This window comes from Sinocyclocheilus rhinocerous, unplaced genomic scaffold (assembly GCF_001515625.1).
Source record: "Sinocyclocheilus rhinocerous isolate Xijiao unplaced genomic scaffold, SAMN03320098_v1.1 scaffold419, whole genome shotgun sequence".
In the NCBI taxonomy this organism is placed as follows: domain Eukaryota; kingdom Metazoa; phylum Chordata; class Actinopteri; order Cypriniformes; family Cyprinidae; genus Sinocyclocheilus; species Sinocyclocheilus rhinocerous.
Genome location: NW_015653519.1, coordinates 515,131 through 542,330, shown reverse-complemented (window position 1 = coordinate 542,330; position 27,200 = coordinate 515,131). Strand labels below are relative to the sequence as shown.

At 36.4% G+C, this 27,200-nt stretch overlaps 1 protein-coding gene across 1 annotated transcript in view; it reads right to left on the bottom strand.

The window, feature by feature from the left end:
- The window catches only part of LOC107716476 (serine-rich coiled-coil domain-containing protein 2-like), a 73,805-nt gene that overhangs the window by 29,456 nt on the left and 17,149 nt on the right, over window positions 1-27,200 (bottom strand). Inside the window, exons 2-6 of the mRNA XM_016522945.1 lie at window positions 24,045-25,406; window positions 23,072-23,256; window positions 7,824-7,915; window positions 5,251-5,370; window positions 4,234-4,390 (exon numbers count right to left, since the gene is read on the bottom strand). Of these exons, the coding sequence (XP_016378431.1) occupies window positions 4,234-4,390; window positions 5,251-5,370; window positions 7,824-7,915; window positions 23,072-23,256; window positions 24,045-25,371 (1,881 nt within the window). The 5' untranslated portion in view covers window positions 25,372-25,406. The remainder of the gene's footprint in view (window positions 1-4,233; window positions 4,391-5,250; window positions 5,371-7,823; window positions 7,916-23,071; window positions 23,257-24,044; window positions 25,407-27,200) is intronic.

The window sequence follows — 27,200 nt, the reverse complement described above, 5'->3', positions numbered from 1 at the left end:
AATATCTTCATGGAACATGATCTTTACTTAATATCCTAATGATTTTTGGCATAAAATAAAAATCGATAATTTTGACGCATACAATGCATTTTTGGCTATTGCGACAAATATACCCGTGTTACTTATGACTGGTTTTGTGGTCCAGGGTCACATATTTTCTTAGTAATAGATGCCATTTACACTAAATGCAAATAGAAATGCAGTATTATTAGAGATATGCTATTTACAGTACATTAAGTGCAAATAATGATAGATTCTATTTACCCTATGTAAAAATAGCAGCATTTCACTGTAAAAATGGCAAATATTTACACCTCATTATTGTAGTACATTATAAAACAGTATGCAGTTATAATATGTTGAGTATAAATTATTATATTTCTTAAAATTACTAAATGGATGCTGCCTTATATTGGGACAATAAAGCCCTCCCTACACCTAACCTGGAAACTTTATTTCCATTTTTTATATGTTCACTTCATTTTTATTTAAAATAAATGTATTTCTGGTCTGATGTGATGGGAAAAGAGAGAAGAATGAGTTTGGCAAAATGCAGAGTCGAACTCGGGTTGATCGCATCAAAAGACACCACCATGCACTTTACGCCCTATGCCACCGAGCCTGTTGAAAGAAGCGTGTGTTTTGTAATGTTGTCTGTGTATATGGGGGGCAGAGCTAGTGTAAATAGCCTCTGCCAACAAGGTGGGCTATTTACACTTAGTGTGCAAATTACACTTTTCTTTTCTTTTTTTTAAAATCAAGGAATCATGGTTTTGAATTAAAATATTAGCAAACGTTACAATTAGACATGTTGACAATACTGCAATAAACAGATTGAAAACAATGCACTGATAAACACAAGATGCAGACAGTGGAATGGGGGAAAAATGCAATGCTATGAGGCAAAAGTCAAACTTCTTTTACCTTGGATGTCGTGTTTTAGAATGCTATTTCTTGCGCGAGACGCTACGGTCAAATACGCCTGTCAAGTGCATGTTCACATAGAAAAAAACTATGGAAAAGCAGCGCAGTGGAATGCAAAAACCTGTAAAGACTTTTCATGTGTGAAGCACTTGGAATAGAACTTTAAACAGATGGTTTTGCAAATTTTAATAAAGAAAATGTTACTTGAATCATGTTGTACTTGCATTTTTTCGACTAGTTAAACAGGCTGTCTGGCTTTTTCTTGTACCATTCTCTTGTTGCTATGTGCTAATTGCACTAATTTATACAGTATATGTTAAATTACACTCCGAGGCATGGTTAGCTAGCCCCTCCTCATTCTGATTTTTAGAGATAACAAGAGTGACTGGAACTTGAGTCTTAGTTACTTCGGTTAAAACATTGTTTGGACTACAAGTCAACCATTGCATTCGACCCTTGTTAATACTGTTTCTATTGCAGCATACAAAAGAGGGCATCTTTTTTACTGTTTATTGACTTTTATTGGTTCCTGTCTTCACACTTTCAATCACTCAAAAAATAAAGCAGAAGCAAACCAGTACATTTTTCTATAATAATGGGGCACCATTATCTTGTAAAAAAAAAAAAAAGATATTGTCTTTTCTGTCTTGACGCAGATCATATAAATAAATCATTGCTGTAGACACTGATATCGATATTTTGTCCGCAAAGGAAAATAATTGTGGTGGGGGAATGATGTTTTGTTGGTTTTGATTTGTTTTATTGTTGTTGTTAGTTTAGCTTGTCTCAAATTGACTTTTTATATATATATATATTTTATATTGCATGAAAATTGCATCTCTGAACACAACATACATTGCAGCATTCATCCAGGCCATCAAGTCAAATGTTATTTGTGCATTCCTGAAAAATGAGGATCTGAGCTCTAAGGAAAGACATATACCTCATTGGGGACTCATAAATCATAAGGATCGCATTACACTGTGAGAGCATGATTTGACTTTGTAAATAAAAACCTGTTGATGGCTCTGGCAAAGTCAATCACAGTTGCTAAATAAATGTGCAGAAAATTAAAAGAAGACAATCAAATAAGTTATGATTACATTATAGCACACTGGAAAAGATGGAATTACAATTTAATTGGGAAAGTTTAAATGATCTTATCTTACCTTTTCCTTTAAATTAAGGTAATATGAGCTGAACTGACAAGTTTTATAATGAAAACACATAATTACATAATGTTTGTACTTCTGGGCCCGTATTCACAAAACATTTTATCTCACTACTAAGAGTTCTCCTAAATAGCAGTAAAAGTTTTTAGCTAAGAGGTTTCTCTTAAAACCTATTCACAACGCTGCTGAGATAAACATTTACTAAGGAATAGAGATAAGTCTTAAGCTAAGAGCAAGGGCGGGGTTGACCTCGTTGGTATGGATGATGTCAGCATGCTTACTAACTATGCACACACTGATTGGCTGATAGGGGAGGGGTCTCTGTTAGAGATTTATTCATAGAAATATTGTAGAGTGCGATATTATGTTGCCATATTCAAATAAAGGTTTAAAAATAAAAATGTTAATTGCCACATTCAAATAAAGATTTTAAAATGCAGGCTAAGTGTCACTAATTAAACAAGTATATATTCAGCTAATTGTCAGCCTCTTACATGTATGCATCTCATGGTATTAAAGTAGCTCAGTTTAAATGTATTGTATGAATTGCGCTTACTATGGAATAAAACATACGGAGTGTCTATTTACACTTAGTGCAAATAGCCTGCCTTGTTGGCAGTAATTCCGCTCTCCAACGTGTGATTGGGATAGTCAACAATGTAAAAGGGGCTTTGAATAATCAGCTGATGGTTAAGCGCGTGTCGTCAGCTTTTTGACGCGATCGACCCGGGTTCGAGCCCGCCTTTACTGAAGTGCAGATAATTGCCACTATTTGCAACAAGTAGTATGCATAGCAGAAAATCCTGCTATTTTAACATAGTGTAAATAGGTATTTGCACTCAGTGTAAATAGTGAAAATAGCAGTATTTTTAGCAATATGCTGAGTGTAAATAGAATCCATTGCTAATACGAAATTTGAAAAGGGAGAAACAAAAAAAGTTTGGCAAAAGGCAGGATCGAACCCGGGTCGATCGCGTCAAAGAGCCGAAGACGCGAGCTTAACCATCTGCGTTACTGGAGCTGATTATTCACAATCGCTTTTAAAGTGTTACTGTACATAGCCTTATTTTGTTTTCAGAATTGTGATTTGCTTTGCACTTCTCGGCCACCGTAAAATATGGATATAAACAGCTTTTTATTTAACAGAGTAGAATAATCATGGCTGATATTAAGACATGCAAACGTAAAAGAAAACAAAACTGGACGCAAGAACAGCTGTTACTTCTTGCCCAACTGGTTAATGAAAACAATGATATAATCAAAGGAAATCGAGTTGGGATAACCTCCAAAACCAAAGATGATACCTTTTTAAAAACACATTATCGTCAAATGTTTACGTTCCGAGGCAGATTGCCAGCAACAGCCACTTTAGGATAGTTTGTAGTTTGGTCTTAGTGACTTAGGAGTCCTCTTCACTACTCCTAACATTTCACAGATTTAGGAGATGTGAGATTGTGAAATACTCTTAGAGCAAAAATTTAGGAATCCTAAATTTAGGACTGACATGCCCATTATTTATAAAAATTTTCTCCTAAATCGGCAAGTTATGAGCTACTTTTAACCTTAAGTTAAAATGTTTTGTAAATACGGGCTCTGTTCTTTTCCACTGTTAAGGCGTGTTCACACCAATGACGATCGATAGCTATAAAGATAACGATAAAGATATAGTTCTAAAAATCATTCTCAATATTAAAGAATAGCAGAGTCCACACCACAGCTATAACAATAAAAGCACAGAGAAATTATATTGTTGGAATCACTTTAAGAACGATTTTTTTTCCAGCTGATGAACAATAAAAACACTGACACCCAATCAGAATCAATCCTGCTATAGTGAGCTTGAGAATTCAAAGGGGCAGATGAGCGTGCGATTATAAACAGACGATATCATCCGCTGGTGTGGACGCTAATATCGTTCTTTATAGTTATCTTTATAGTTATTGTTCTTAGTGTGAACGGGCCTTTACACTTAAGTAGACAAAAGGTTATTTGCATTACAGTGTTTTCTTAGACAAAAACGATTAGTTAAAGTGCAGTATAGTGAACAAACAAAATCTCCAGGTGCTTTCATGAGAACCAGACTGAAAAACTTGTGTGCATCCCTGGTTACATATGGAAAAATGTGTTTGTATCTAACCTGAAGCAGTGTCTTCAGTAGAAGCAGCTGTTCTTTGACAGAAGAGCAGTCTTGAGTCATGAGTTTCAGAGTCAACTCATCCAATGTCACATGGTCTGACCTTGACCTCTCCAGCCCCTGTTCCTTGCGCCCATCAAACGATTGCAAAATGCCACTTCTGTAGGTCAGACAGAAAGAAAGCGATCACAGAACATGTGCCAGGTCAGCCAGAGGCCTCAACCTGCAAAATAAAGCTTTAGACAGGCCAACAATGCTGAGATGTCCAATGACAGCCATGTAATCCAGAATCTCTCTGAGTCTGGATATATAGGGCAAGCAGGGGCTCTGCTGAAAATGTGGCTTTGAGGATTTGAGAATGAAGCGATTCAGGCAAAGGACAGTTGTGTTCAGTGAAGTGAAGCTTAAAGTTCTCATGTGCAGTGACTTTTCAGTGTCTATGATTATTCATGTTCAGATTTAATGCAACATGTGAATTTAGACATGCAGCAAAGAGACAAACTTGCCTTGTTAATCATATAAAACAGACACTGATGCACTTGTGGAGACTAAAGGCTGAAAACTGGAACCGTAAATGACAAAATTTCAGAATAAAGACTATTATAAAAAAAATATTTGCTTATCTTTTATAAGTTAGTTTTAGCCTTTGATGGATTAACGCCAGCCCACTAACAGTCTGTTCAAGGCTCATTGGAAAAATATGACTTTAGTGGTTTACTATCACTAGTGTTAATTTCAACTGGAAACTGCAATGAATTGTATATATACTGTAGGTATGTTGAAAGGTACTCCATTGTTTTTTTTTCTGGCCTTAAACTCTCAGTCTCTTCCAAAGAATAAAAGTTGTAAAATCGACCAGATTTTATGCTGAACGCCATTAGTCCAGATCTGTACTACTAAGTGTAGTACTAACCTGAAAAATATGACAATATAGTTGCTTGCTTTTACACACTGTGATGAGCACTGACACAGTTTACAACAATTTCACCAAACATCAAAATGCATGAACAAAAAGGTCACCTGTTTTTACGGCAGAACTGATCATGCCTGCCCCAGAGCTGCTGCCGTCTCCTCCTCTGAGTTGGCCAGCCATCTTTTTCAGAGCATTCATAAGGTGATGTCCCATCAGTGTCTACAACAGATAAGTACAGTACATCAGGAAGTAGTTTTGTGAGTGCTTTTGTGGGTGACTTCCAGAACATTTGTGCTTTCTAGAGTTTTGTGAGTTTGCTTACTGGCCCAAGTCAAACTCCTTTCTCTATGACATTTAGGTCTCTAGATATGGCTTGTGTCCCTCCTGTAATATGAATCCATCGGATTTATTTGCCTGTTTTATCATTCACCAAGTAAGTCTAAGACAACATTAATATTGATAAACAGCAGGATAAACAAGACATACTATAAGGAAATACTGTACTGTATGTCATTCATTGGGTCAAACTATCAATAGTACAGACGTTGTTTGATATAGATATATATAGATATAAATACTGTATATATATATTTTTTTTTTTTACTGAATAACCATTAAGGGATAGCTCAGCCAAAAATGAAAATGGTCATCATTTACGCACGCTCAAGTTGTAAAACTGTATGAATTAATTCTTCTGATAAATACATGGGAATAATTTCTTAAAATATGTGTAACCAAATAGCTGATGGTCCCCACTAACATTCATAGTATTTTTTCCATACAATGGAAGTTAATGTGGACCGTTAACTGTTTGGTCACCTATATTCTTTGAAATATCTTCTTTTATGTTCAAAAGAAGAAAGAAATGCAAGCAGGTTTGGAATAGAGGTCGACGATTAATTGGTTTAGCCGATTAATCGGCACCGACAGTTGATTGCCGGAAATATCGGCTATCGGCAAAAATCCATGCCGATAGCTTTCCGGGTTGCGTCCATTGCTTAAGCTGCTGAGAAGTGTAGGCAGAAATCACTGACACGTATTGTTTATTTTGACACGTGAGGCTGCGTGCTGCACAGAGTGGAAACGTCAGTTGCGGATTTAAATGCAGCTGACAGAAAATCTTGCCTCGCCACAGAGAGCCATTCACATAGCTTTCCATTAAATTGCATTATATTTGTCCCAAATCATTTTTAATGCACATAACAACTTCAGATTGCACTTTCTCTTTGAGTTTGCTTTGGTTTTTTTAAACGCCAAACTTCAAACTCATACTTTGTTCATCCTTGAAGTAAACTTTTGCATCCGGTGAGTGATACAGTACTCATAGATGCACATTTGTCCGGTGTGCGACCGCCATATATTTATTTTAATTTTAATAATTTTTTATTAGATAATCATGAAGTGTTCTAAAATAGAAGTAAATAAAGTGTGAGAGTATATATATATATATATATATATATATATGTAATTTCAATGCTATGGCTTTTGTGTAGATGTAGATGGCATGACTGCTGAAATGGTAACACTTTACAATAAGAGTCTATTTTTAACATTAAAATTAATGAAAGCTGTATAAGTATTGTTCCTTGTTAGAGTATGTTAATTTCAACATTTACTATTACTAATCAATTTTTAAATTTTAAAGTGTCTTCTGTTAACATTAGTTAATAAACTATGATCTTTACAAACTTTAATGATTAATATAATAATTAATTGTCATATTTTTTATTCATTTACAAAGTATGGTTCAGTACTGTTTTTTAAAAAAAAATAGAAAAGCATTATTTAATTTTTCATTCAGTATCCATTTTAAAAACATTTAAAAAATCGGGCTGATTAATCGGTATTGTCCAGTGTGGTCCAACCTAGCTATCAGTATCAGTAAAATCCACTATCGGTTGACCTCTAGTTTGGAACAACTTAAGGGTTAGTGAATGATGACAGAATTTTCATTTCTGGCTGAACTATACTTTTAAGGAGAAATAAGAGCAGATCCACAAGTGAATTTACACTCCTACACAGACAGAACTACTGCCAGCTCTGTATTCAGTGTTCAGATACTGCGTTAGTAAATGCTCAAAACTCATAATTCCACTCAAAACACAGGAGAATGACATCAAACTCTCTCTCATGTAAAAATATCACAGTGACGGCATACAGTGGCGTACCGTATATCTGGGGTAAATCTGCATGAAAGTTTGTTGAGCCAGTCTTGAGTCAGTTTCCCTATATTTACATGTACTTAATTTAACAATATAAAAGCCTGAATTTGCATATAGTGGGGTATCAGTAGTATATAAATTCAGCAAAATTCTTTATAGAAATACTATTTCTAATACTATTTTTCATAACTGTTCAATGAACCATACACAATTATTGCTCTTGCAGCTGTGGAACAGTCCTAAAGACAAACTGTTTACAGGCTATAGGCAATGAAGGTCACAGTTGTAATAACTTAGGACCTTTCTGCTAACTCTAAAAAACACCAGAAGAAAGATGCCCAGGGTTCCTGCTCACCTGCGTGAACAAGCCATTGGCCTGCTGCAGGGAGACATAAAGAGTGAATATGTGACCAGAGCAATAAACTGGCATATCTGTAATGAAAGACGACTAAGACAGTGCTACAGGAAGACAGGACAGTGTCCCCCCAGATGTGATCAAGAATTTGCAAGTGAAAGGTAAAGATGCATCTTCAGACAGGTCCAAATCCAACATGAGGTCCTCTTCCTCCAGGTCACATGACTCCACATTCTCCAGGTTGTTGAGAATGTCCTTAAATATAATATGTGAATAGAGAGTCATGCCAGGAACCAAAATGAGAAGTGCAAACAAATTTAAGGATAATGGTGGGTAATTTTAAAATGAGAAAGCAATGGGCAGAGTAGACTTCTCTGAAGGAGGAAGGAAGACAACTGATGTGTATTCAAGCAAGGAGCAGTTCGCCTACATGATGGAAGTCACCTCCCCGCTCCACAACTCATCTCTCTCAGAGAAGATTTAGTGCCAGCTGAGGACCTCTGTTAAATGACTTTTCCCCATGACCGGCTATCTACTCACGGCATGACAATAGAGGCATACCCAGAAGGGAACAGGCGAAACGGTGCAGGATAAAATGAGAGGTGTCTTGGAGTGGGCTGACTGTTTTTTATTTCATTGAAAAATTATGACAACAATGTAAGTGTGAATCACACAAGTTACTATAAATGTAAATTTCTCTTCAGACACACTACACAACAGAAAGGCTGAAAGCTTGCATTTCATTCTTCTGTATTTTTTGCCCTTACCACCCATAAGACATTACCACTCTCAATATTGGATATTGCAGATTCCATGCAGATACCTTAACTTTCCATACACTCCTTTCTCTGAACTCTTATCACCCAACTGTAAATTTTGTAACTCCCCCACTGATCTGAGACGGGATGGCGGTTTGGTTTCAATTTTTAAAGAATGTTTTCAGTGTCAGACTATACAGATAACTACATTATAATTTCAATTGCAGTTGCTGGACTCTGATATCCTGGTAGTTATTTCTGTGGTCTACAGGCCTCCAAAGCCACACAAAGACTTTCTGACAGATTTCTAAAACTTCTTGGGGGGGAATCATCCCCAATTTTGATAGATTTTTAATTATTGGGGATTTTAATATTCACATATGCTGCCCCTCAAACTCATTTGCAAATGACTTTATTAGTCAAACAGAAGCTTTTGATTTAGTGCAGCTTGTAAAAGAACCTAATCATATACATGGACACACTTGATCTTATAATGCCTCATGGGTTCCCTATGGGTGATATTGAGATTGACCACAGTTTTTCTGACCATAATCCTATTATATTTAACATGCCATTATCATTGAATGCTATCAAACCTCACGCCTCTGACTCAGAGGATCACTGCACTAAAATTTTGGATTCTGCGGCTCCACTGAGGACTAAACAGCATAAGTTGACTCCTGAGCTGTGGTTGAATAATACCACTTGTACCATTGAGACAGGCATGTAGAAGGGTCGAGAGCAAATGGAAAAAAGACAAACTTCAGATTTCTTATGAAATCTTAAAGAATTCTCTTAAGTATAAGAAGGCTGTCAGAGCTGTCAGACCAATTTTTTTGACTCTTATAGCAAGAATCATAAAAATATTTTCAATACCATCAACGCTGTGTTAAACCATGTTGTCTGTGTTTATACTACAGAGTCGGTAGCTATGTGTGAGCATTTCTGCTGGTTTTTATTAACAAGATTATGCATACCATTTAACCTGTTGCTGGAGACCCTGCAGGCCATTTAAAATATACAGGTGTCTTTAGCCAGCTTACTTCTATTTCTTTCTTTTTTACATGTCATTGTTAATCAGCTCAAACCAACTGGTTCACCCTTAGATATAATTCCCCTACGGTTACTTAAACAAGTGTTCAATTTACTGGGTCTGACACTTTTAAATTTGATTAATAAATGCCTTGAGTTAGGAGTGGGGGGGGGGTCTTGGGCCATCAGCAGAAAAAAGAAAAGAATTAAAACAGTAAACAGCCAAAGGACGTAACTTAGAATAGGAGATGGATCGGTGTGTGAAAGGGAAGAGAAAAACCATAAATGAAGTCTATTATTCTCTCTATGTTATTTTTCAATGTTTCAAGTGATGCAGGTGTTTTTTTCCCTGTGTCACGGGTTGCCAGGCGAAGGAGCTTGAAGGAGTTCGAAGGAGGCAGATATCAAATAAACAGTCTTTTAATAAATCCACTTGGGAAAAACCAGGAGAAAACAACCTCTTTACATGACAGAGACAGGACAAAGAAACTGAGGAAAGGCAGGGCTATTTATACAAAACCAAACGATGGACTAATAAGATAATTAATGAACACAGGTGGAAACTAATGAACTAATCAAGCAACAAAGGAAAACTAGGTCAAGGCAGGGAGAACAGAAACACAGAACATACACGTGACACCCTGTGGGTTTTTTTTTATTATTATTAAAAAAGCATTAATTTTTCATAACGTTTAGTGAAATTATTTGGTAGTCTGAGGTGGGGATTCAGGAAGGGGGGGCGCCAGATTTTTTTATAGGTTTAAAGGGGGGCGTGACCAAAAAAGTTTAAGAACCAGTGCTTTAGCTACCGACTCTGGGGATTCTGAAGCTCTGGTATACTTTTAGACTTGAGCGCTGCCTTTGACACTGTAGGCCACAAAGTTTTTCTGTCCCGCTTAGAACAGCTGGTGGGCATTAGTGGTTCGGCCCTAAATTGATTCTAATCTATTTTACTAACAGTCTCAATCAAACATTGGCCATTTTCACTCTGGTACTGTCCCTCTGACCTGCGGGGTCCCCCAAGGTTCTACTCTAGCTCCCATGTTATTTTCTCTCTATATGCTTCCACTTGGTTCCATCTTTGGTTTAGACCCTGTGGTTGCTTGCCTCTTGGATGTTAAAGCATGAATGTCCCTAAATTTTAATGATTACCAAAGTATACCAAACTTAAATCTTGGATTCTGGCATCTTATGTCAGGCCGTATGTGAAAAATCTGGGCGTTTTACTGGACAGTGCTTTAAAGCGTGATTGATTTAGGTTAAATTAAGTTAGGTTTAGATTAAACCATAAGGCTTGTATATTGTAACTCTATTTGGGGATCAGTCAATCTTCTCTAAACCATCTTCAAATGGTTCAAAATGCAGCTGTCAGAGTCCTAACAGAAGCTTGAAAGCATGAGCATATTAAACCTGTTCTATGGTCTTCACACTGGTTACGCATGCTCTATAGGATTCATTTTAAATTGCTCTTATTGGTTTTTAAGTCTTTAAATGGTTTAGCACCATTATACCTCTCTGACCACCAACCAGCAAGAGCTCTTAGGTCAGCCAATTTAAGGCACTTAGTGTTTCTTAAAACAAGACTAAAGTCTAGGGGTGATTGAGCATTTGCAATAGCCGCTCCGAGACTTTGGAATAGTCTACCTATTTAAATCAGAACTGCTCCCACACTATCCATTTTGGCTTATTATCCATGATTTAAAACTGATTCACTCTATGGTTTGTGGTTTTATTTGGGACTTTGTCTTTGTCTCAATTCTGTTAATGGCTGTTATTTAATTTTGTTTTTAACTGTGCTTTGTAAATAAACTGAGATTGAATTGAAATTGAATTTATAAAATAGCTTCAGAAATATGTAAGTTTCTACACTGTCTATGTTACTACTCAGATAGGCAAGTTTGTGATTGATTATGCTGCGATAACATGGATTTATGGACATATTAGTTTTCAATTGTGAAATGTATTAATTTTCAAATTAAACTGTTATGGACTTGTGGTTATGCAAAAATTGTGGTTATGCATAAATACAACATGTACTCATGTATCTCCTTCACCAGCATGGATATAAAATATATATATATATATGACTCATTCTGCACTACAAAGTCTCGTTAGAAACTTCCCCTACATTATAAAATCACCTTGCCAAAGTCAACATTAATGAGTGAGAGAAATCAGCAAGTGTGAGTCATTGGTGTGTTTTTGGGTGCATCTTAATCAGCACTGTAGTTCAGCAGTCAAGGCACTGTTCAAGGAGTTGGCCATTTTAAGGGCTGTCTCAATAGCAAAATTCAACACATCTAGTTAACGTTTGCACGTTGATGTTGTACATAGTCACGTCACCGGAAATAGAGTAATCACTGTCCCAATGTGTAGTGAGCCAGGGTCCTTACCGGTGACCTACCTGTAGATTTGTGTACATGGTATACTGCTTCACGAGCTAGGGAGCTTATTGAGAAGCAACCTTTGGCTCTTCTACCCCTAACCTTAAGTTGGTTGAATTAAGTTGGTTGAATTAAATAGCTTGATTATCCTCCCTAAATTATAAATAACACCTACATCCTACTAAAGCTACATTTGAAATCAGTCACTTGTTCACTGCTTTACTATTTCCATGAATAGTGCACTATATAGGACAGGTTTCTCAAATGAGGGTTTGTGAACCCCTTGGGGTTCATGAAAGAACTGCAGGGGGTTTGTAAGTTGACAAAAAGCTAATTAAAGGCAGTGCAGGGGATTCAGTTCAAAAACATTTTTTGTTATGCAGGTTGAAAGTCTCTTCACACCCTGATAGCAATCACTATGTTAAGTTGTCTAAATGTATTTATGTCATCTGTGAAAAGCGTAGAACCATAAAATGTTCGTCCAATCATATCCCTCGGCCCGAGGGCTACAATAGGCTGTTCTACCTGCCTGTTAACCTATGTATTCACATACCTCTGTGCACCTTGTTTGCGCAGACATGATACGTCATCTGCCTGTTCCATTACATTATTGCAGACCGAGCAATAATGGAAGGCGTTATTATTGTAATATAATGTGCTTTGTACTGTAATGTTTTCTCACTGGTGAATGAGACATGAGGTAATCTGGTAGCGTTGCATTCAACCCTCCACCAATGCCATCTCTCATCGTGTCGCTGGTTAGCCTCTAGTCTGCCTGTACATGTCCATGTGTTTTGGAGGAGAGTGATTTGCAGGGAGGGTGGGATCTTATGCTTTCAAATCTAGCTTGCTACTGCTAGCCTAGGAATTTGCCTATAGGGCTGCAAGTCAAATAAAATTTGAAAACATGATTTGGTTTAGTGCAATTATCAAACAGAAAAAAACTGAAAAAGATTGCTGCATGTTTCAGAGTGAAGACATTTCTTCTGAGATGAACTGTTTATCATATCACAATCACCATTACATAAAACAATCTTAATATATTTTAGAATATTTATGTCACCTATATTGTAAATAAAAAACTAAGTAAAATACATACTAAAAAATTAGGTTACACTTTATTTTAAGGTGTCCTTGTTACAGTGTAATTATACATTTAAGTACTGAGTAATATTAATTAACTACATGTACTTACTATATGGTTAGGGTTAGGATTAGGGTTTGGTTTAGGGTTACTTGCATGTAATTATGCATAATTTATTGTTATTATAATAGAAAGTGCATGTAACATATGTAACAAGGGCACCTTAAAATAAAGTGTTACCAAATATTTCATGTGAAAATGGGTTTCAAAAAATGTTCAGGAACTAACAAAAAAAGTTCAGGAACCCCTGATATAGGGGATAGGAAGCAATTCAGAAAGTATAAATATACTTTCATTTGTGTTGAATTCGCTTTCGCTTAAATGCAATATCACACCTGCAGTCGTGCGCACTGGCTCAATATCATCATGAGACCTCGTGATGCAGGTAATCACAGTCATGCTGAGCCATATCACACTCCTACTCATGTGATATTGCTAAGCGTTATGAAGCAGGTCAAACAGTTCGACAGCCTCGACAAACAGCACTGACGAGAAGAAGAGATGATAACGGTGCCATGCACCAACATAAATTCTTTATAGAAGAATTCTTTATAGACAACACATCATAACCACTACCAAAAATGTATTACACAAATGCTATAGTTTTATATTAAATCTAATAGGGGCAATCTATTTTACTAGTATCATACATGAATGTTTTTTGTTGTTTTTTTCCCCATTTTTGAGTGCAGGCTGACAGCTGGAAATAAAAACCTGAGTCCTGTAGCGTTTTCCAAATGGAAGAGTGAAGAGTTTATGGTTTATCTGAGTAGTAAACACATTTCAGTCCGTGTGCTAAAACTGATGCCCATACAGCCATTACAAACTCTTGCTCATGTGATATCGCTTTATTACAATCAGTGATGCCAGCCCTTTAATTTTTTTTTTTCATTTCTGCTGTAAGTAACATGGCCTTAACAGTAAAAACTAACTAGTCTAGATACATATCACAGACTATCGACTGAGCCAAGGTTTTATGATTTATCCATTAAAAGATGAAGTGGGAGAGGCAGATAAAGTTTCAAACAAGGTCAAGCAAGTGCTTGCCTAACTTATCAATAAGAAAATCAGATCTTGACAGTCAAAACTAAATAACAATGTATTTGGGAAAGATCATTATTTATAGTCTCTCTTTTCTCTAGCTCTCAAAGCAGCCTCTTTTCCCTCTGCCCAAGACACAGGAAGCGCTGCTGAATGAGCTTCACTGTCTGCTCCATTTTTGGCCTTTCTCTCCCATCAGACAGTAATTTGCTATTTCTTGGTGCTTTTTTTCATAAAGGCAACAAAAGGCCATTTCTCATACAGCTTCCAAGCCTTCACACAAAGGAGCTACAGCCTTGCAGACATGGCCCAGATATGACCGGCTCTATTCAAACATACATACAATTACCTTGCTAGCTGCTTACACCAAGGAAGCTTGCTTTTCAGGACTAACTTTTTGATAAATAAATCATATATTTATATGTCTCACCAACAAGCAAGATATGAAATACTGTATGGTTTAAACTCAAAATGTTGTTTTACATTTGATTACCTTTTTTCAGTTTGTTCATTTAATTTTAATTTGTACATTCATTTCTGACATTAATTTCTCTTTTTAAAAAATCCTTTCCATTTTATTTTTTTAATTTAAGCCTTTCTTAAAATACTTCAAGAAAGGAAGGTGTTCAAAAGCATATTAGTTTTCTGTGAAATCTACATTAGTATCACGAATTGTAAAATTGTCTATCAATTTTCATTTTGTTGCATTGTAATGATTGCAATTTAAGATGATAGCTTTGTTTTGGAAGATTGTTTCTAACTGAGCTGGTGCAATGTGGTAGACTTGTAATACCAACTTGATTTTTGGAACATGAAAATCATCTTACTGGCATCATTCCTTTAGTGAACTGCTGGATGTCACTCCAAGAGTCTTCACAAAAGGCCCTTATGGGACAGTTAAGGTTTACATGAGAAACGCATCTAAACCTTCATTGTTGGATTTCTTGACATTGGTGTGAAACAAAACAGAAAATATTACACAGCTGACAGATTACCACAGAGAAAGGGGAAAAATGGGGTTTTCAGTAGCAGCTTTTAGAAGCAGAGGGAGTAGAAGAGAACGTCTCTAATCAATATTTCAGAGGGGTTCTTGTGTCAGTGGCATGTGACCATCTGAACACACTGTATTGAAATTCTGTAGCACTCTATGCAGTGGTTATAGGGAAGAAGAGAAAAAAAGCGGGGGGTGTTAAAAAAAAGTTGACTTAATGTCTGTTGTATTTTTTTGTTTGTTTGTTTTTAGAATTTTGCAGCAGACAACTAAAGAAAGAACCTCAACTAAATAGAGCCTTCCTCATGACAAGGTCTATTGGTCTACAATTACAAGAGATTGATATAACAACAACAAAAATAGTCCTGATTAAAGCATTAGCTCATCTGAAAATAAAAAACAAGTGGCTTTTTATTTCTTAATTTTGAAGAAATGCACTTTTTTGCTCTTGTCCATGCAATTACTATGAATAGGTACTAAAACTTCATGCTTCAAAAATAACAAAAAAAGCACATTGAAAGTATTATTTAAGTAGGCTACATCTCAAACAAATTTAAATAAGAGATAATGTACATCAGCAAGTTATTATTGCAAAGACACGGTGAATAACATCCTGTACCACCCTGAATGTTTCAAAAACCGGTTTTGTAACAAGCAATATAATTCTGCTTTGTGTGTGTGTGTGTGTGTTCCTGTTGTCCCATGGAGTGGTATTTCAATCTGTGATTACAGTGACATTTTTTTTTGTTTTTTGAAAAAAAAATTATGATGATGATGATAGATGTGGGCACAATGTGAAAAACAGCAGGATTGGAGAAATCCAGTGAAAATGAGCTAGTTCAGTGCGCACCCTGACAGCTCTGTGCTGGGGCAGCACACTGTTGTGAAGCCCTAGGCAGCTGCCTATATCGCCTATGGCATTGCCTGTTGTTCTTCCATGCAACACAAAGAGAGAAGTCATGGAGGTCATTCACGCTGCTCTTTTCCATAAAATAGATGCAAACTGGGACTAAGGCTGTCAGGCTCTAAAAATTACCATTTAAAATATGGTTTGGAATGACATGAGAATGATTTATGAGCTATGAATTGTGGCAGAATTTTCACTTTGGGTAAAGTATTCCATTAACGAAAAAAAATTTTTTTCTATTTGCATTATTGTCAAAGTATGGCACATCCTCCCTGTTTGCTGTATTTACAAGGATAGTTACTCAAATAGTTGCTTATCTGAACTTGTGAAACTACTGTACTGTGCACAGTGCCATTTGCTCAGCTCTGTCAGGTCCCTAATGCCCTGTAAATATTGATAATCTAGCACTGTTCCAGAGGCTGGTATTCTTTAAGCCTTATCTTATTGAGTAAAAGCTACTCAACCAAAGCAACTTAAAGAGTTGACCTCATTTTACTAGCTAATGAACAACCCAGAAAGACCTCACAATGGAACAAAAAGTCCAGCCCTAAAGAAATAATTTATTGAATAAATTCCATTTTAAAAGTGCATCAAGTAGGTCTAAGTTGATCTAACATATGTTTTAATTAATTTATTCATTTATAATGTTGATTTATGTAGCAAATGAGAATTATTAAAGTTTCCAAATATATTTTGAGACAAAGAGTTAGGTAATGACTTTCCGTTTTCTTTAAGTTAATTAAATCAATGGTTTTTCAATAGAATGAAGAAAGTTAAAGTATAGTATTTGGGGTAAAAGCGTCCTTATTGTTGGGGTCAACAGCAAAACAATTGACAAGATGATAAATAAATGGCTGACTTTCCTGTTTTTTGACATGACATGGTTAGATTCAAATGGTTAATATAATTTATTAAGTTAGGGGTGGAGATGATCTATATAATAATTATGAATCATATTTATAATGAAACAATTACACTTAATATTACATTAAATCAAATATAAATTATTGGTTCTGTGAAGCCATATTAACTTATTATGAGATCACCTTCAAGCATTTTAAGAAGCTCTCAGAATATATTTTTTTTAATTGTTTTTTTCTGTATTTTTAAAATGAACACATTTTAATGACAAAATAAAAATAAATTAAATATATTTTTTATTGATCAAAATAAACAAATATGGTAGAAACTTTTCTGAAATGACTTTTTTAAAAAGGGTTTTAGATTATGCAATACATATTACGCAAGCTACATTATTTGACACAATACTAGGGGGCCCCATGCTGATGAGCCTTTTGCCCCGAGTGTGGTATAAAAGGCCCCCCTCGCCATCTCATACATATAAATGATTTTTAAACAAAACAAATTACTTTAGGGTTTATTATTTTCTCACAAAATGTGTTACTCCATCATTGTTCAATAAAATTGTCTGCAATCATGCACTACAGAAAAGCCGTTTTCCTTAAGGTGTGCTTTTAACCCTATTGTACCCTAAAACATTTATACAGTGGGGGAAAAAAGTTACTTGCTGTTGTTTATAATTAAAATCAAATGCTGTAGCAACCTTGCAGAGTCTTTTGGAAATGGTTATAGATTAGGTTTTGCCTTCAGGAAATAATTTTTAAAAAAAAGAGAAAAACGTGTTATCTTAATGGATTCAGTGCCATACTGAGGGCCCTCAAGTGACGCTTGGCAGGCAACAACAACAACAGACGGTCCTGGAGAACTAGGGAGATGCATCAAACTTCTAAACAGCCCAAATGACTAGACCAGGGGTAGGCAAGTTCGGTCCTAGAGAGCCGCAGTCCTGCAGAGTTCAGCTCCAACCCTAATCAAACACACCTGAACAAGCTAATCAATGTCTTCAGGATTACTAAGGCTATAGGCAGGTGAGTTTTGTTTTCAGGGTTGGAGCTGAACTCTGCAGGACTTCGGCGGCTCTCTAGGACCGAACTTGCCTACCCCTGGTATAGACAATGTTGAGAAAGTAGCATTGAAAGCCCATATGATGAGAGCGAAAGTAAGAAGGGACCAAAAGAGAGAATAAGAGAGTAAAAGAATGAGAGAAAGAACGTAGTCACGTATAATGTCAGTGTCTCTCTTGCTTCAACAATCTTGTAGCAATTCCCCATGTTGGAAACACGCTGCCCTCTAGTGGAGCACTGCCACATCTTACCTGTTATTGTACTTGTTCAGGTTTGAGGAGATCAGGTTTGCTGACTGCTATTTTGTTGTTTAACGTTTATTAATTACAACAGCAATGTTTTGACATGTCCTATATGAAAATCAATTTGATCAAAGTCTAGTTCATTTTTCCCAGAATATAAAGACTGAATTTAAAATACATCCTCTATAAATTTTTGTCAACATTTATGAGAAAGCTATCACATGGCTTCCTATAATTTTAGCTGGTTTGGCTACTCAGTGTCTCAGACACATCACTTTGAAACAAACTTGCATGACTTAGCATAGCCCAGGTCAGTGAGCAGGTGCAGACACACAGCACACTGGGTCAGCTGAACTGTCTGAGGAAATATACATAAGCAGTGGGGAGGAAATCATCCTTTCTGACTCAGCCAATCAGACGAGGAGCGCTGATATCGGAGCGTGACAGACGTTCCGGCAGAGAGAGGGAGCAGAACATCGTCGCTCAGATTTCTTTCCCTTGGTTACATCCGGAGTCATTTCTGTGCCTTGGTTTAACATTTGACAAGTCACAATGTGTGCGTACTATATTTACTGTATTTGCTCATTCATTTCTGTTTGACCAAGGTTTCTCCAAAGTGGATTGTTTCGTCAGATAAATTTTAATATGCCAATTTTATTGAAATGATATATTTGGTCAAATTTGTTAGCTCACATGATTTGCTTATGGAGCGTATATTTTTAAACGCCAAAACCTGGAAACAAGTTAGCATTTTAGCACTTCCACTGCCATCGTCCTGAAGTCAATATGTGTTTTTTAGATTCATAATATAGTCTACAACATAAAATACATTAGATTTGTTTTTACACGTTTTTACTTGTCTTGAAAAAGCCGGTTGTTAACAAGTGGCTAAATGGGAAAACAAAGGTTGTCAGGGACATTAAACATCATCACGCTCAACTCATGTATTTATCGAACTCATCTAGTCCACTTTCAGAGCCTATTTTTGTTCATAATCGTGCTCCTGCAGACTATTCAAACTTTCAGGGAAAATGTTTAAATAATGACTGAAACTGAAACAAAACTGCTATATTACTCTTATGTTGTAATCATTAAGATCACATCATGCAATCATTGCTTTAATGTGTTCATTGTTTCTGAATGTGACGTTAAATAACTAATTGATTTGTACAATCTGTACATTTCTACCATATGGACTTTACTTTGACACAATCACCTCTGATAACAGATAATTTTAACTGTAATGAAGAAACAGTGTCATTTTCTGTTAAGCTGCTTTGAAACAATATGTAAAAAGTATTATACAAATAAATGTTTTGTATAAAAAATGTATGAATTTAACTGAATATGGTAAAAACAGTATTATTTTTGGATTGGAAATTCTGATTAAGTCTACACACATTTTCCAACCATTTTGAGACTACTGCTTTGTTAATATTATTGTTAGAATATCTCAAATAAAGGCCACAAAATAAAAAAGGAACTGTGCTCATCAGTTTACATGTCATATATATATATATATATATTCATTAATTTAATCTATTCTTATTAAATTAAATATCTTATATGAAACAACTAATTTAAAACTATCAGCCATACACAAGAGAGGTGGATACCGTCAGCTACTTAAACAACACCTTGGGATTTTTCATCCTAATTTACACCTTCACAATGGCCACAACATTGTACTGTCATAAATTTGCCTGTATTTTACTACACATTTAATGAAACCACCTGGCAGAGTGGTGAAGTGAAAGAGGTGACATCCCATTAATCTGTAATACACAATTGCACAGATGCACAGTGGCTGTAGTGTCAGTGGAAAAAAGTTCTGTCTCCTTTTATTCACCTTCATGCTTTACGCCAAGTTTCAGCATCAATGACACAACATCAACATCAAACCAGGCACAATGCAAACAAATATTTGACTCCTGTGGCAGAGGAGAACAAGTGAATAAGAAACTGACTGTGGGTCTAATTCCTCCAACAAAGCTATCGTATGAATTCTTAAGACTTAAAAATAGTGCATGAGTCATAAGAGCTCCTTTATGACACATTCATCAGCAATCCCCATTCCCCGTTTTATTCTATGCAAAAGATCAGCTGCAAAACATCTTGTGTTTCACAGAAAAAAAGAAAGCCATATGGGTTTGGAACAACACAAGGGTGAGTAAATGAACTATTTCTGTAGGATGTTTTGTAAGATAAGCTTATTGAAATGGATAACGCTTTCTTTAGAGCGAATATTTGTGAGTTTCTGCTGCCCCCCTGTGGTCCTTGAAGGTTCTATAGAAGCTATACAGCACTACTTCAGCTATTGTGTCCTGCTGGTTTCCTTCAGAAATGAATTTGAGGTTCATCAGACCAGAGAATTTTGATTCTCACAGTCTGAGAGTATTTCAGGGTTTTTTTTGCAAATTGGACAAATGGACTTTCATGTGTCTTCACGTGTGGTCAATGGTCATGTGTGTCATGTTCATGTGTGGTCACTCTGCCTCAAAGCCCAGATCAGCAAAGTGTTGCAATGATGGTAGTCCTTCTGTAAGTTTTTCCCATCTCCACAAATGATCTCAGGTTCTTGGTCACCTCTCTTACCAAGGTCCTTTTGCAGCGATTGCTCACTTTGGCCAAACAACCATCTCTAGGAGGAGTCCTGATTGTTTGTCATTCCATTAAGAATGGGAACCTTAAATGCAGCAGAAATGTTTCCTTAGCCTTTCCTAGATTTGATGGCTTGGTTTTTGCTCTGATATGTATTTTCAGCTGTTAGACCTTATATAGGCGTGTACCTTTCCAAATCATGTCCAATTAGCTGAATTGACCATAGGTGGACTCCATTGAAAGTCTACAAAAATGTCAAAGAAGATCCAGAGAAATGGAATGCACCTGTGCTAAATTTTAAGTGTTGAACAAAGGGTCTGAATATTTACGTCAATGTGATATTTCAGTTATTTCTATTAACTAAAGTTATTACAAATCTGTGAAAAAATAATGTAAAGCTGCAACAAAAAAATGGAACCACTACAGCAAAATTGACAGTAAACCTCAATATTCACCTTAAAGACCATGTTTCTGCAAAATCCGACCACAGAGAACTCCACAAAGCCCACAAGCATGAAAAGCTGCAATTGCTAAAACTTCTTAAAATGCAAAAAGATGGTGTCAAGATCATAAAACCTGGACAGATGGAGTACCAAGATGAACTTCAACATACGCCCTGACCTTACTTGAATATTATCAAACCACTGTGGGAAGTTTGGGAGAGAAGTGTGAGAAGCCAATTCCCTCCTTTATCATCTCTGAAACAACTGACAGATGTTCTGATTCAAAGGGATTCAACATTCAAAGGGAGACTATTCAGATGTTGTATGAATATATTCTAACAAGGTTGGAATCTGTATTAAGGGCAAATGGTGGTAAAACACCTTAATAAAGAAATATGGCCTATTTACCAGGTGTTCACATTATTTTGTCCGGTATATCACAATATACTAGTTACAATACCAAAGTATTATACAACATTATTTATTATTAGACTTGTGCCGGTATTCGGTAATGCGATATATCACGGTAATGAATATGCACAATATTGTTATCGTGGGCACTTCTAAATACCGTGAATAATTATATATTACAAATTATTTCGAATTTTGAATGCATTTTAAGAATACTTTTCCCATCAACTGTTCAAAATGCACAACATGATCGTGATGATACCGTATACCGTGATAAAAGCATTAGCAATTAATTGCAACATGAGAATTTGATACCGGCATATCCCTATTTATTATTATTAGAAATTTCACAATTCTTGATATAAAAAATAAAAATATCAAAGAAAAAATATAATACAACATAACATAGGTCTTAAGCAATTACTTGAGACAATTAAATGGTCAATAAAAATTCAATATACAAATAAAATTGGCTTGAATTCTCTTATATGCTCAAAAACAACTCATACATTAGTTTATGATTAAATCTGAAGAAAAGCAATAAAAAATGCTGAATAGCATTTTAGTCTAAATGGCAAAATCACAATAATTCTTTTCATAATTGGTACATAACCTGTATGTAATGTCACACACAATGACAAGTAAACGCTTGTGCAGTGTAAATTAAGCCTAAAAGTAGGCCTTCATATCATCAAACTGTGGCATCAAATATCCACAAGATGTCTCTTTCAGACCAGTCACTTACTGTAAGTGGCAGTCATCAGAGCTAAATATAAAAATTATTAAATATTAGTTAGCAAAACTTATTACTATAATAAAACTAAATCATGAAAAGTAGTGATAGGAATATGCAAATGTTGTTACATTTACACTAATTAAATGATTTGGAATATGGCTTAAATACTGAAAGATAAATAGCATTATAGGGAGAGGCAATTAACAAGCTATCATTGCTATAATGGAGGATAAAGGCTAACGCTGTAAGCATAAATGCAGAGTCATTCTCTCGTCTGACTTTGATTTCACCTCACTGTTTACTGACTGCCATGAAGCTGACAATCTGATCATCTGCTTCCAGGGGAAAGACGAATGAATATCAGCAGGAGCCAATTTGGAGTACTCTCAGTATTATGATGCATAATCACAGATGCACATTCAATAACTCAATCGGACAGTCTTATCCAGCCCGTCTCTGGGCTATAAACACAAGACAGACTCACTTTAACCACATAAAAAAATCATCAGTGCTGTCAACATCACAATAACTGAGATTTTAAATGCCAACCACAAAGCACACCGATCCAGAAAAGCTTTGGCAGTGCATTTCAGGAGCTTGCAAACAAGACTGTAGAGCGTTGTCTAGAGGAGTAATTCTTTACCACAGGGCTAAAGACCACTAAGGGGGGCTGCTTAAGGAGTTGTGCAAGCAAGATAAGAAACTAATATTAAAACTTTAAAACAATAATCCACTAATTATGAAACTGTTTATGAAAAAAATGTTTATGTTGTTGTCAGTCAGTCTTTGGACTCACCATGCTGTTGAGATCAGAGTCAAAGCTTCCACAGGGGTGTCCAGAGCCTCCCAGTGCCTCCATTCCCACCTCGTCCCACATGTAAGTCCCTCCAGAGCTGTCTGAGGGTGACAGGTCCAAAGACGATCCATGAGGAAAATCACCTAAAGGAGACAACGTCTCATGCTCAAAGCCATCTTTACCAGCTGAAAGAAAGACAATATACTGAGTTAGAAAGGGTAATATAGCTGTTTTTTTAAGTAATCTTAGTGACAATATTACATAATTATGCTGCCTTCTAATTTACCGTGTTTTGGCAAAAATCTAAGGTAGCATCAAATATATCCTTTGCGGAAATGCAATACAGCATTACATACAATGCTGAGAAGTGCCAATAAAAATATGCACAGTATATATGTAAAGTACATACTGAGATAAGAGAATCTATTTTAACTATGAAAAAATTAAACACTTCACCTTTCAACACTATATTATTGTATAATTTTACAGCTATTCAAGCTGAAATCATACTGGCTTGTGTCTACGAGAAAATGTAACGTCAACCTGTCATTAGTAAACCCTGACGGCAAGTGCTAAACTCCCGTCAAGCCAGGCATAACTGAAATAGTTGTGCACTTATTATGATTATTACAGTAATCTGCAGGCAGCACAAAAAGTCTTTGAGGTATTTTCCATGAGTTATTCAGTGAGTCTTCAGCAAGAACCGTCAACCAAATTAAGCCTGTAATTTTATTCTTAAGAAAAAAAAAATGTTCTTAAGAATATATTTGAGAACCATTCAATTATTGCATTTATGAACATTAAAGTATTTATCTTTGGGAGCATGTACAGTATCACACTCTGAAGGTAACAACCAATGTAGGCTGCAGACAGCAAGTCAGCTAACTAGGGTTTGAACAGTCAAAATGTCAGACACAGAAACACAAAAAGTTGTTATGAGGTGTAATGGAAATAGATTGATTCTTAGTCACACCTGCGAGGCCCATCCCTGCCCAGTCAACAGTTTCGGATAAGAAGGTGTGCAGGCTGGTCACCGATGATTCCTCATTGCACTCGCTAATTAGAGAGTTGTCATCTTTACATAGTCCAAAGTGGTCTAACCCCTCATTGAGGACAGGCAGCAGGGTCTCACCTCCATTCCCGAGATTATCAAAGTCATCCATGTACTCTTCACTAGTGTCATTGTGCTCCACAGAGGAGGACGATGATAGTGACATATCCTCCAAGGAGGGGCCCAGACTCCCCTCAGCCTCCTTTGCTTTAAAATAAGTCTCAGTTGGGGAAGTTTCAATACTTTCAATGTTGCTGCTTGGTTCTGAACTGGTTTCTGCTATCTTTGTAGTGTCTTGGACATTTTTACTCAATTCTGCGTCTTTTTGGACAATTCCAAGGAGAACAGGGCGGGGATGTTTGGTTAGTGTTGGACGTGTAAGTCTATAACTGAGCACAGAAGGTTTTTTACCTGAAAAGCTGGGTAAAAGGGATTTCTTTATTGTGTTCGTTTGCAAAAGATGAGTGCTAGTAGTTACAGCAGGCCTTGGAATTCCGTATTTATTTACTTTCTCTTCGGATAATACTGTATTTGGCTGTATGAGGGATGATTTCGCTACTGGAGACTGTGCCAATGGTCTGGGAAGTTCTTTAGCAAGCTCTGTAGCTTTGTTAAAGGAGAAGGAACGGGTAATAGGTGGGTTGGTGGGGCATGTTGCCCTCTTGGAGTGGGTGAAACTCTGAGAGCGAACTATGCTGTCTTTAGAGTCAGACTTGATGCTGTCGTTGGACAGGGATAGTTTGCTCTGCAGGGTTCTTTGTTGGGATACATGACCAACACCTGGCCCTGAGGAGCCACATTGCCCATTACCAACACTTACTCCATTCTGAGAAGCCATGTCATTATTCAGGGGATTCCCTGTTAAGAGGCATTTCGGAGTAGTCATGCAGGGAAAGGTTTTGCTAGGCTGGGGTATGCTCCTGGGGCAACTACTTTGTGAAGTGGGGACTGCACTTTTACATTTTACTGCAGCTGCAGGGGAAGGCTTTTTAGTCACCATCACTGGTGTTACACTAGTCTCCTCATCCAAGCTGTCAGAGTGTTGAACTTTATTACCAATGTCCTCTTCACCCTTTCTCCAATTTAGGGATTGTAGACGTGTCAAATTATTGTGCCTGACTAGAGGTCCACCTTTGGACTCTGGGGCAGATCCTTGGGGAAAGGCGGTCATGGTGATGCCTGAGGGACAGGAAGCAAACTTGGGCAACCTGGAGACCATGTTGAGCTGTTTGACAGCCTTCCTTTCCATCAGATAGGTTCGCCACCATGGATGTGAGGACAGAACTGCAAAAAAAGAGGAAAGAGAGGATGAAATATGAACCAAGCAACTTGCTTGCATGTTGTACACCAGGGGTGGCCAATCCTGTTCTTGGAGATCTACCTTCCTGTAAAGTTCAGCTCCAACCCTGATCACAACCAAACCAGCTATTTAAGAACTTTAGAAGCACTTGATGATTACAGACAGATGTGTTAGATCAGGGTTGGAACGGAACTCTGCAGGTTAGTACATCTTCAGGAACAGGATTGGGCACCCCTGTTGTACACAAAAGCCAGTGGTGCAGCGCATGGATATGCAGGGAGGGTATGCACATATAATATCACATTAACAACTGATGGGCCCTTTATTATTATTTTACACGTACATTCTGTTCTACTGAAGTGATGAAGTTCTAAAGTGATGATGCAAAATGAGGGCAAATGAAGTTTCATCATATCATAATTTGACAGGGCATAGTGGAGGAGAAGGTTTTCTGCAAGAAATCAATTAAATATGGACCTCACAAATAGCTATTTTTGCCTTCAGAAGACTTTCAATCAGAGCTGGTAATCAGAGTATGGACTACTAGTACTAGTACTGTGTATGGACAATAACAACAACAGCATTCTGCAAAACATCTCCTTTTAGAAATGCTATCGCAAAAAATTTTTGGGGAATGTTCGTTTGAACTATGGTTTCAGGAAACAGCAAATCATTGAACTATGTTGGCAACGATGAAACTTGTGACTATACTAGGCTAACAATGCTTTTAAGAAACGCACCCCAGTTTAGTTCATGGAGTTTTCTTCTAACAAGAGTTCTGATCTTAATCAGAAAGACATAGAAAATGTGCAGAGCAGTGGGGCACCAGGACCAGAATTGAGAACCACCTTATTCCTTGTCCTCAGACTTCCCCTTGTTTGAAGGGATTGACATGAGGATCTCAACAATAAAACCATTAAATGCAGTCCTTGAGGTTTTGAAATTACAGGCAAGTGATATACAAGGACTTTAAAAATTGTCTTGATATTTTTAACAAGAAGACGTCATATGAGAGGTCCAACCTTCCAGACAATACTCTGATTAAGATCAGAGAGGTGAAAGCCACGTATGCGCTTGGATGAATATTAACCTGATGCAGGGGTACAAAGCATTACACAATCATTACGTTACAAATGTTCAAAAGCCCTGTCCATGCAAAGAATTCACTGGAGGGATAAAGTATGACCAAGTGGAGATAATGCCCTATTGCATGTTGTACTCTATTAGTTAAAAAAAGAAAAGTACCAATTAATAATGAACAGGTTTACACCTATCTTCTTTAACTTATCCAACAACAAATATGACTGAAGAGCATTAAAAGCTTAACTAAAATCAATGAAAAGTATCTGTTATCTATAAACAAATTGCCATGGGATATGCCGGTATCAAATTCTCATGTTGCGATTAATTGCTAATGCTTTTATCACGGTATACGGTATCATCACGATGTTGAAATTTAGTTGAAAAAAAAGTGCTGTCATAACACAGTATAACAGGTTTAATAACATTTTTCTTATAACAAAAATAACTGAACATTTAAATGCAATAAAGCAATACAGAAAAATTTATAAAGTTAAAAGTTTTACACAGATTAAAGTGCAAAAGAACTATAAAGACCAATAGGGATCACTTTACAATAAGACCTCATTGTGAATGTTAATGCATTAACGAAGGTTAACTAATGAGGTCTTATTGTAAAGTGATACCTATTGGTCTTTATAGTTCTTTTGCACTTTAATCTGTGTAAAACTTTTAACTTTATACATTTAAATGCAATA